We start from the raw sequence: 12,415 nt of genomic DNA, 5'->3' as shown, positions 1-12,415 counted from the left end.
CTGGTTAAGGTGCTCGATCAGAAAAATGGTTCAGGCAGTGCAGAGCTGGCGATTTAATCTAGAAATTCCACCATGACTGCAGGCAAAATCATATTCAAGAAATTCATTTGATCTAAACTATAAATACACAGTCGGCAATGGTGTCTATTGAAAATGGGCTTTGTTTACCAAAGCTGCTTGATTCATTCATAACCTTCAACACAAGGAACCTGCCACCCTTATCTAGTCTAACCTATGTATGACTACAGACCCTGAAAAATTAGAGACTCTTCATCGTTTTCTGAAAAGCCATTCAGCTCAAGAGGCAAGAAATGATGGCCTAGTCCGCAGCATTCATATTTTGAAAACAGATATTATATTTTTATAAACATTCTGAAGAATTGCTTTGCAAGGGTAAATGTCTTTTCTGAACATTCTGCTCAAATCTGGTATTATCCTGGTTGGAAATGTCTGGCCTCAAGGAAAGAAGAAACAATTTGAATTAACCTTTAATCAGTCTGAAGATCAGCTGCTTTGTAGTTAAATGCCAAACAAGAATTATTTTTAGAAAAATCAAAGAATGTGAGTCATGTATATGGGGAAACATAAAATTGTAAAGAATAAGTATTAATTTTTAATGTTGAACGATAATCAAAAATAAATGCTTTTTTGTGTTGTCCTTGCTTTGGCCTGATTCAGATTTTAGAATGAAAGCCACTGCATGTGACAATGAGATGAGGCCACATTCAAATTTTGCATCTCTGCTCCTATGCTTCGAATGAAAACACATTTCACATCTGCACACAGCTGCCTGGCCTCATCACTGCCAGATGTGAAATGGGCTGCAGGTTTGACTCTTTCAGAGCGGAGCACACATTTGGACCATGTGTTTCTTATTGTAAACAGAAGGCCTGCTTGCAACTGTCTTCAATCCGACCATTATTTTAATCCCTTCTTAAAGGCAGTGCAGTACTTACGGATTACTTCAACCTTATATGTCGCATTTATCTCGCCTGCTCTGCTATAGACTCGGCACGTGTACTTCCCACTGTCTCCCGGCCGGAGGCTTTTCAGGGTTAAAGTCCATTTCTTTTTCTTGGCATCTCCCAGGTCCTGAGGTGCGAGAGGCCTGTTGTCCTTCAGCCAGGTGATATCGGGCTGGGGATAGCCGCTCGCAGCACACTTGAGTCGGATTGAGCTGCCCACGGGACGGGCTATCACCCTGCGACGCATTTTGGTGGGCTGGGTAAACCGGGGCCTGACTACAAATTACCAAAGAAAAGCTGTTACAACCCTGTTCAGTAAACATATTCTCGCCTAAAGAAAAACAAACACTGCACACTGCTAACTTGCAATGTCGGTCGAATAAGCCACCCATCTGAAGGGAAGATCCTTCAAAGGTTCTTGGCCCACAGGTTTTGAAAAGCTGCCCCATGAGGTAATTAATTAATTCAGATAAAAATACTTCAATATTATATTGAAGTTTATAGCACAGTAATAAGCCAATGTGATAGTACAGATCTATCACCAATGTACATAGTGTATATAGTTACTGTATCTAGACTGTGCTTACAGCGATTGGCTGAGAGCTAAGCCGCGCCTATTGTCTGGGCCTTAAAGGGTTGTGTCCCTAGCCAGGTCGGATCATTCCGGACTGGTCGGCCACCTGTGAAGAGCTCCTGTCTTTTCCTAATAAAATTGTAGAGCTCGTCGAAAGAACCAAAGACTTGTTGATCCAAACTAAGGCTTTTATTAGCAAAAGACAGGAGCTCTTCACAGGTGGCCGACCAGTCCAGAATGATCCGACCTGGCTAGGGACACAACCCTTTAAGGCCCAGACAATAGGCGCAGCTTAGCTCTCAGCCAATCGCTGTAAGCACAGTCTATATACAGTAACTATATACACTATGTACATTGGTGATAGATCTGTACTACCACACCCAATGCTGGTGCAATGATCTGTACAATTTCATACCAGCCCACCAATAAATCCTATGAACTTTTGCCAATATATAATCAGATTTCTCTTGATAATGATAATGAGTTTGTTGTCATGCACATTGTACGACGTACATCTGCACTGGAATTCTTACTTGCTGCAATCGAACAGGTAGTTTATGAAGATTTTAAAAAACAAGTCAATTTTAAATTGATAAATACAAAAAATAAAATTTTCTTTTTAGCTATAAGTAACTTCTGCTTTTTAAGTGAATTGATGACTCCAAGCAAATTTAACTGAAGACTTTTAACCAACCATCTGCTGAAAGAAATTCATGACTGGATGTTTCTAAAGGTTCAGGACAACACATCCGATTTCTGCATTACTTTACTGAATTTCATTTTACAAAAAGCGTTTTCAAACAAATCTTGTTCACTATTACCTCTGAAAGCTCGAGCAATACTAATCCTTGATAGTTTTTACAATTTTATAGGTTTTTTTAAAAGAAATATCTGGAGTAATAAGTAACCTGTCATGGATAATGTACAATTCTCATATTGTTCGTTGAATTGAGTTGATGTGGTCCTTTTCTGAGAATCAGAATTTAGAAAATAAAGTAAAATGCAAATCTGAGATGCTATCAAAATTTTTTAGAAATCTAAACATCCAAAAAAGAGAAGGGTTTATATATTTCTGGTGATTATCCATCACCTGAATCCTGATTCTGATCGACCAGTGAACGACTACTGTTTCTCAGAGCTTGGTGATGTTACTAAAAGCAAAGAATGGGAGCATCAAATTAACATTAAAAAATGTGAACAGAAATAATTTCTGGTGACATCTCATTGAGTAATCTCCTTGCAATGTGCTCTTCTATCTAGTTCTAACAGATAAATGCTTTTACCAGTATTCACCATTTAAAGACATACATTTAAGCTAAGGAACACAAAACTATTGTTATCACAATAGGATCATAAATCCTAATGAAAAACTTTTCACAGATGTTGATTTAGGAGCTGTTTTTACTTACTATGAGAGTTTTCATGAAATACGCATAACTGCAGTTGGCAATTGATTTGGGAGTTTCTCTGGCCACCAGAGGTCTCAAATGTTAGCGAGGCAGTCACATTGCTGGAAATCAACAAAGCTCTCTGCCTCTCACACTGACATAGAGTCCAGTGAGTGGACAGTCTACAAGTAGTTTGTGTATGCACTTCATGATATTGCACTACAGGTATCAACAAAACTTTATAATGAAGTAGTAAATGTGAAACAAAGTAATTGAGAACCAAAGGTAGACAAAATTAGTAGTCAGGGCAAGTTTGTGAGTAGTCTTGCTTGGAGCTCAACTTATCCATATCATTATCAATAATAATTTGCAGATGGATGAGATGTTCTGATATACAGGAGAGTGATTTTTTTTTAAAATATGGAACCAGAATGAAAAATGTTTCAATTAGGCCGTGGAAGGTGAAGGAGATCAGAGTCCATACAGGGTAAGATGACAGATTTCCTTCCAAAGGGACAGTCAAAGAAAGTAATGTTGCAATGCAGATACAGTAAAATCCCTGGTACCCAGAATTAAAGTGACACGGTAAATGTAGACAGGTGGCACGGCTAGCGCAGCAGTTAGGCCAACGCCTTTACAGCACCAGCGATCAGGACCGGGGTTTGAATCCCAAGGTGTCTGGAAGGAGTTTGTACATTCTCCCTGTGTCTGCATGGGTTTTCCCCGGGGGGTCTGCTTTCCTCCCACTGTTCAAAATATACCAGAGGTGTAGGTTAATTGAGTGTAATTAGATGGCATGGCCTTGTGGGCCAAAAGGGCCCGTTACCATGCTGTATATCTAAATATAAATTTATAAATTTAAGTAACCAGCTGCCTCAAGCAACTGGCAAAAAACTGAGGAAAATAAATTTAAAAAAATTTTAATATATCCTGTATATTTTGGCATATAGGTCAACCAGAGTATAAGTCGATCCCCCCTTAACTTCATTTTAAGGGTTTTGTATTATATCCAACATATAAGTTGACCCCTATTTTCTAGCTGTCTGAGGTGACCCATTGACCAGTTTATAAGTTGACCCCCAAAGCTCATGATGCCTGAGATGGGCCGTTGACTGGAGAATATGTTAACCCCCCCATGGAAGGTTCATCGACACCACACAGCACCCAACAAAAATATAAAGCGAGCTTTAAGTTGAATGTGTTAGAAATGACCAAGAAAACCAACAACTGCACTGATGCAAGAAAATCTGATATATATATATATATATATATATATATATATATAAGTTGGTAAGAGATTGGAGGAAGAAAGAAGTGACTTTAAGAAAAATACCAAAAAGTCAATGTTCTTTGAGAAAAGAAATCACTCGTTGGCCAGAGTTGGAAAATCACGTTGCAGAATGGGTACGTGAACAGAGGCAAGATTGCTGCAGTCGCCTGAAATAAATTGCACTGCAGGGGACCAAGTTACATCCAGACCTCATTAAAGATTTTGAGGCTACAGTAGGCTGGTGCAATCGTTTCATGAACAGGAAAAATCTGGTATTATGCCAAAAAACAAAAATTGCACAGCAACTACCAAAAGATCTTGATTGTAAAGTTGTAGTTCACCAGTTTATTATAGGGAACGGACAGAAAAACCAGTTTGCATTGGCAAATATCGGAAACATGAACAAAACCCCCATGAAGTTTGACATGATAGGTAACAGAATGGTGGAATGGAAGGTGTTAAAACTGCAAAGCAGAAGTACCAGCTATGAAAGGACTAGGTTATCGTGCATGGACAATGGGACAAAGTTAAGACCCATGGTCATCTTAAATGCAAAATTAAACAGCAAATGAAATTCTCTGCAGGTATGTTTGTCTGTTTTCATGAAAAAAAATGGATGGATGAAAATGGTGTAAAACTGTGTATAGACAATATGGGGGTTAACGCAAAGAACGGAGTTTGTTGGTCTGGGATATTTTTCTTAACTGGGAAGACTAAAAGTAGATTAGCACTGCATAATATTTACATGGTGATTATCCCGGGTGGTTTGACATCTATATTCCAACCTCTCAATGTCTGCTTGAACAAGCCATTCAAAGACCATGTGTGCGAGGAATGAAATACATGTACGTCTAGTGCAGGAAAGTCATTTACAAAAGGCGGGGCAATGCAGGTTACATCACTTGATATGTTGTTTAACTTTGTGTTCAAGATATGGGACAAAGTTAAGTAGAGCGTGATAAAATTGTTTAAAAAGTGCAGTTTCTCATGCAATTGATGGCATGGAAGATGATTTTTGTGGGACACTGACAACACAGACTGGTACCCATATGATGACTGTTTAAACAGTGAGAGTGTGGATATGCTTGTCACCATCTTTGCTTCAGATGATGAAAATGAGAGTGATTTTGAGGGGTTCCAAATGTGTTGTTGTTTTCAGATGATGGCAGTGATTTTGAAGGGTGCTAATTGTGTTGTAGTTGTTTTCAATATAAATCTCAATGAAAACCTGTCACAGCTGGGTTCTTTTTGGTTTTTCAAGGGTTGACTTATATGCCGATCAGCGCGTATTGGATTTTGAGCTGAATTTAAGGTCTCAAAAGTATATCCAGCATATAAGTCAACTCCATTTTTGGGAGATTTTTGGGGGTTTCACGCCTTGACATATATGCCAAAATATACAGTAAGAATAAAATAATAGATTAAAAAATACACAAGTTTAAAATGATAAAAGTAAATATTCTGTGAATGAACACATAAACCCTTGGTGAAGATGGGAGCAAATATTCAGCCTTGATCGTGCTTTGCTCATAGCATCTGTTTGAATAAGGTTACGTGGCATCACTCAGGATGAAGAGCTGGCTGATGCTGCTCGCTGTTGTGGGAGTGACTCTCTTAAAGTGTTCTTTTATCCCTGCTTAATAAGTGCTACCATGGTCAGAGGCTTTATCTATAAACTTGGTAGGGTTAGAAGTGTTCATTGTCTATAATGTTATTGTTCGTCTGAAGGACGGCTCTGTGGAGGGTGAGGAACCTGCTAATGCAGTGACGGTTAAAGGTTGTCAAAGAATGTGACTGAAAATAAAGTAAAATGCTTTAAGGTTTATATATTCATTCAAGTGAAGTTTGTTCAATGTAAATTCAGTATAGTATTTTTGACTTTTGTCTTTTAAACCATTTATTCTTAATGCAGGTCTATTAGTTAAGGCATTTTAAGAGTAAGTCTCAAGCAACCAGAAAATATACTTATCCGGCATCTACCAATCCCCAAGGGTGCCAGATATCAGGGGTTTTATTGCACTTCCAATAACCTCTTAAGTAGCATCTTATCTCTTGACTATATTTTTAATCATTCTTGTACATCTGTAGTGATTTTTTTCAAGGAAAAACTGCCTTGCATGCTGTATATTTCCATAGCATTATAAATATGTTTATGGTCTCATTGTCCATGCCAACCAGAGTTATCTTCATTCAATGAAATGATTGTTTAGGTGAGAATATCAAGCAGAATTATTGCCATTAGTCCCCAGCTTGCCTTCCAAATGATGCCCATTCTCTATGAAATGTGTTCCTTTCTGTTCTTCTCCAAAAGTATTGAACTCCCACACACATTCTCATTGCAAGACTGCGTGAGTGGTGGAAGGTAAGAGTAGGGGGGGAGGGGGGGGAGATTTAACAGGGATCCTGAGGGGGAAACTTTTTCACTCAGAGTGGGGGTCTGTAACTGGCACGAGCTGTGAGAACTAAAGGGAACAGGTTTAAATTCAGTGGAGAGAAATTTAAAAGTGTTCTGAGGATCAATTTTTCACACAGAGGGTGATGAATATTTAGAATGAGCTGCCAGAGAAAAGAGTGGAGGCAGATATTATTACATTTTTGAAAGGCTCTGGATAGAAGGTATATTTTAGAAGAGACAAGCAAAGATAATATATTGAGAAATAAATTGTACAAAATTAGGCAGGAATAAATCAATATCAGCAAAGATAAATTGCCAAGCAAGACAATTGTTGAAATACATGGGTTAATTTAACAATCTAGGCCATCCAGAGGAGAGCCTTGCTTGTTGGCGGCAATGATCCAACGCAGATACAATATGTCCCAGCCTTGTTCTCTGTCTCACAAACCATAAGAGGGAGAATTTTTTTAAAAGTAAGATATATATCAAGTAAACATATTGTTGAAGACCAGTTATGTTGTTTAAAGTTCAACTTGGACAGAAATATTGCAGAAGACCAGGAAATGGCAGACGTTTCTTTTCAAACAAAGACTGGACTAATTCCCGATCCAGACATTTTTTTTTAATGAAAGAATCTATTACATATGCAGAGGTCAATAAAATATGTGTGTCATGCAGAAACCCATGGGACAGGTCCAATAGCCATGCAAGCCAAACAAAATAACCCTAGGAATCTGCTTAGAGATAAAAGAGGAAATAGGGAATACTTCTGGTTAACATATTAAGGAGATAGAGAAATCCAGGAGTGCAAACAGGACAGCAAAATGATCCTGATATGAGAAATCAACTGCCATTCCAAGATTCACATCACAGTCAATTGTGAAAGAAAAATACTTCACTCATCTTTCTGAGCAGTTATTTTATTACCAAACTGAACCTTTTGCTAAAATGTGATATGAGATAGGCCACAGAGTGCAATATTTCAACAGAGAAAATGTATTCAACCATCTTACAGAATTACACCATTTTTTGTTTTATAGTGTATGGTGGATAAAAGGAGCAATCAGTGTGAAATTAGAGAAAATAAATCATTAGTGAGGGTTTGACAGATCTTTGAAGTGATATTAAAGAACTAGATGAAATCCTCAGGTGTTTCATAATAAATGCTTTTTTTAAGAAACGTTAAAGATAATTTTGATATATCTGGATTGAAATGTTAGCTGGTAGCGGAAATGTTTAGCAGTTGCTGAACAAAGGAAGTTCCAGCCTGGGGTCCAATTCAACAGAGCAAATATATGTACTCTGCCTTTCACACTCCTACTAAATTATATTACTCAGTCTCTAGGGATAGGAAATTATTTGCTTTCACTGCATTTCTGAGGTGATTAATGGAGCCAATATGGAAACGAGCAAATTAGAACATTAGAAGAGTAGGCTGGTTAGAGCAGTGCAGTGGCGCAATGGGTACAGACGATTTCTGGTAGCACAAAAGACCTGGGTTCAGGTGCTGTCTGTGCAGAGTTTTCTCTGGGTGTTCCAGTTTCCTTCAATTTCCCAAAGATGGGTGGGTTGGTAGGTTAATTATCCATCTGAGCGAGACACTGCAATTGTGGGAAGTATAAAATATGGAATGACTATAGGAGTGGTTTAAAATGGTGGTTAATATTTGGCTGAAGGGCCTCTTTCTGTGCTGCATTCCTCTTTGATTCTATGAAAGGAGAAGAGGGACATTCTAAAATCGGATTTGATGTTCTTCATTGTTGGGCAGTGCTGTTGGTGTTGCAGATAACACAACAGTATTATACAGCACCAGCGACCTGGACTCGAATTCAGCACAGTGTTCAAGGTGCTTGTACATTCCTCCAGTTTCCTCCCATCCTTCAAAAAACAACATATGGCGGTTGTAAGTTCATTGAGATGTTTGGGCAGTATGGGCCATGGGCCAGAAGAGCCTGTTTCAGTGCTGTATGTCCAATTTTTAAAAATAATAATTGAAATTATGCTTTTATTCCAATAGAACTCCTCAACCATAGTTCATTCAGGTATGTTAACAGCCACACTGATTTTTGGAATTCCTTGGCTCTGTGTGGGGATGTGTGATCTGCTGGGATCCAAGGAAAGCCAATCAAACCTGACATCAATTTCAAATCCATGTTTTTATTTATTTTAGGCACATAGCATGGTAACAGGGCCTTTCCTGTACACAAGCCCATGCCACCCAATTGAAGGGTGGAATGAAACTGGACATCTGGGGAAAACCCATGGGGAGAACATCAAAACTCCTTGCAGATAGCGCAGGAATTGAACCCTGGACTCAATTGCTGGCACTGTAACAGTGTTGTGCTAACCATGCCACCCATTTATTTGCCTATCTTCCATAACCTAGCTAACAAAAGAATACGGATCCAAATCTTTCAGGCGTCTCAACATCTCCTTGAAGAGAGGGTTTACAAATTTCCTGTCCCCTACTGATTTCAGTGTTAAATGTCACAAATTTCTTTGAATCTCCTCCGGCACTCTGTATTCCTCTGTAACAGGTTTCTCCACTTCTACCAAAAACTCAGACGTGAACTATCTTGAACCCAAGAGAATAAATGTAAATTTATCAACCTGCCCTTGTTACTTAAATATTTGGGGCTGAAGTAGATCTGATGAGACATGTCAGGATGAAACATTAGGCCCTTTCAAACTGCCATGTAAAATGGGGTTAACGGGGAATTTGCCCAGTTTGCACCCCGGTTATGCAGCAGTTAGAAAGGGTCTGACCTGGTCAACCCCATTGGAATCTAACCGGGTCCCTGACCTACCTCGGAGGTAGTCAGAGAACCCAGCTAAACTTACCTAGGTAATGTCCACAGGCAATTTGAATAGGAAAATGGCCACCCCACTTATTCCGGTAACGTTAGCGCTTGCGTGCGTGCGTCACCAGGCATCTGAATATCCGGCAGCTCTTCTGGTGAGTATGTGATGCCTCATTGCGGGGACAGGATTCCCCTGCAATTTAAAAGATGTTTCCAACACCTTTGCCCGACTAATTGCACCAGTGCCCCAGGAGGGCTACCCAGGTGCTGCAGTTTAAAAGAGGCTATTAACTCCTTTTCTTTTTTTATTGATGCTACCTGCCCTGCAAAGTGTTTATCGACTATTTATTTTAGTTCGGATTTCTAACTACTGCAGATTTTTAAATTTTCATAATTCTGATGAGTTTATGTAATACTACTTTCAAAACCAAAATAAAGTTTCCTGACCATTTTCTGAAACAAAAAGAAATACACAAAATAGATTCTGAGTAAAATATTCTCTAACTGAATTATTGGGGCAGCAATCCTTTTCAAATAAAGGTCAGATTTTTCATGGATTTATTTATAAATAATCATCGACTTCACATGATCCGTGCAGATAAACATCAAAATCCTTCTGCTTTACGTGGCCACAGTGATCACTCCAAAGAATAAGTGTGGCCTTTGTCCAAAGGAAAGAAAGAGAGATAGAGAGAGACAGAGAAAAGACACAGATACAGAGGCAGAGAGAGGGGGAGAGGGAGAGAAAGAGAGAGAGGAGGGAGTAGAAAACAATTTAATGAGGTGAAGGAACTCAATGGGTCGAGCAGCATCAGTGAGAGAGAAAGAATTATTGGTTTCAGCCCAGAACTCTTCATTAGGATGAAGAAATTTCATTTGAAGTTTTCCTCCTCTCTGACAGGAGTTCTGTGAGTCCTTCTCTCACTGCACCCCTTTGTAGTTTTAACCGACAGCAAAGAGCTCTGCTACTGCTCAACCAATTGAGTTTTCTGGCAGATTGTTCATTGCTTCTGATTCCAGCAACTGTATTCTATCATATGTCCCCAATTTTATGGGGTATTTGGAGCTAAATGATTCATTTCAGCATGGCATGTACCTCATTGTGTATAATTATGTTGCGGGCTTGATAAAGTGCAAACAGGGGTCTATGGTAAAACCCACTGTCTACTTTACTGGGAAAGGATTGCTACCAACCTGAAACAATCTGGCTCACCTATCTTTGCCTCCAATCCCTTGCTACAAGGTTGACTCAAAATTGTTTCTGGGAACTTAAGGCTTGGCATTAAATCCTAGTATAGCCATTTTACTCATGGCATGGAAATAAATTAAGGGAAAAAACGTTTTTGATTTGAAAAATAAGTACAGACCAGTCATATGACCAAGAAACATAGAGCAAAATGCATTTAGCTGCATGTATAAATACCCTCAGAAGGTGGTTTCTTATTTATTTATAGATGCAATATTATCGGAGAGTTAGTTAGGGACCAAAGCATGTGGTCTTTTTTTAAAACAAAGTCCAGAGGCATGTAGATATTCTAGTGAAGGAATTACACAGTGTTAACAGGCAACAGGCTGTTAAGTAGTTAAGAAGACGTGTGATGTGCTGAACTTTATTGCAAAGTGGTTGGACTTTAGAAACCAGGAGGTTTTGATAGGGTTCTACACGGTGTTGTGCGACTACACTTGGAATATCATGCACATGTTTGGTCCCCTTGCTTATAAAAGGATTTATTAAATATTATGGCCTTTTTACCTGTCCTTTTATCCAGCAATGGAGGCAGTCCAAAACAAATTCATCAGGTTGTTTCCTAGGATGAGAGGTTTGTCCTACAAAGGGAGGTTGGACACTTTGGATCTGTATTCCTTGATTTAAAGGACTAAGGGGTGACCTTATTCAAATCTAGAAGATCTGAAGGGAGACTGACAGAGTAGATGTTTTTCACTCTCAGGAGAATCAACAAGGGAGCATAGCTACAAAATAAGGAGCCAGTCATTTAAAACTGAAGTGCATGGAAATATCTTCATTGGACTATAAATCTCTACATTTCTTTGAGGAGGGTGGAGACGAGATCATGAGAAATTCTTAAGGTGGAGAGAGTTAAGGACGGAGATTGAGAAATTGGGGGTTGTGGGGAGTTGGTCCAAAAGAGTTGAGGACAGTGTAAATCAGCCATGGACACAGTGAATGGTGGGGGGAGGTTTGCCTTTTCCTGCAGCTACTGAACCCATCCTCCAGATAACTGTATCTCCTGTTCCATTCCATCCACTGGTCTATTTTCCACTGAACCAAAAGTACATTTAAATAGCAGGACACATTGTGCAGTTGTTACTAAATGGGTCTTTTGTAATCTTTTCTACACAACAAACTGAATCTCACCTAATTACCTGGATCATTTCATTTCAATTTACTCTCTAGAGTAAGGGAGAAAGGCTGTGTCAGTGCTGCATTGTCTTGAGTATTCAAGCTTGAACATACCCCATTGTTTTCCTGTTGGATCTTCATTTGTATATTCCCCATTGGATCTTTGAGGATGCTTCTGTCCATCCCTTCCTGTACTTGAATCATCTGTGAATACATTAAGCAAGAGAGCATTTAGGAACTGTGGCATGTGATAAGGTAGAAATAAAATAACTCAAAGTCTCATACAACTTCTAGGTAATAAAAACATTTATTTGTAACTTTCTGGATTTTGTTTTTAAAATATAATCTTCAAAGGCAAACTCTGCAACTTCTATTGCGGAGCAGAGCAGTGGGGCTTCAACGGGCAGAGAAGACAGTTAAGCATGACAATATGGTTGAATGTAACCAAACCTGACTGTGCTAAGGTTTTCATGTCTGAGAACAAGGCAAAGCATTGATAGGAAAATAGAACAGAGTAAATAATCGGAAACTAAACAAAGAAGTTAGAGGCGAAAGATTTCGGAATTGTTCAGGTGTTGATGGAAAAGGAGAATGACAGAATCCACTGCAATTCTTTGTCAGGTTTTGACATCACATTTTACAACCTGTACCACCGTGAAG

General features: G+C 38.9%; 1 protein-coding gene across 4 annotated transcripts in view; it reads right to left on the bottom strand.

The window, feature by feature from the left end:
• The window catches only part of LOC138757044 (fibroblast growth factor receptor-like 1), a 316,623-nt gene that overhangs the window by 22,412 nt on the left and 281,796 nt on the right, over nt 1-12,415 (bottom strand). For 3 of the 4 annotated variants that reach the window (XM_069923676.1, XM_069923675.1, XM_069923674.1), the window contains exons 4-5: nt 11,870-11,959; nt 957-1,241 (exon numbers count right to left, since the gene is read on the bottom strand). In XM_069923676.1, coding sequence (XP_069779777.1) covers nt 957-1,241; nt 11,870-11,959 — 375 coding nt within the window. The remainder of the gene's footprint in view (nt 1-956; nt 1,242-11,869; nt 11,960-12,415) is intronic. The other variant, XM_069923677.1, reaches the window with a different exon arrangement.

Source organism: Narcine bancroftii, chromosome 3, assembly GCF_036971445.1.
Source record: "Narcine bancroftii isolate sNarBan1 chromosome 3, sNarBan1.hap1, whole genome shotgun sequence".
NCBI lineage: Eukaryota > Metazoa > Chordata > Chondrichthyes > Torpediniformes > Narcinidae > Narcine > Narcine bancroftii.
Note: the sequence above shows the minus strand (reverse complement) of the source record. Positions and strands in the feature narration are given on the sequence as shown.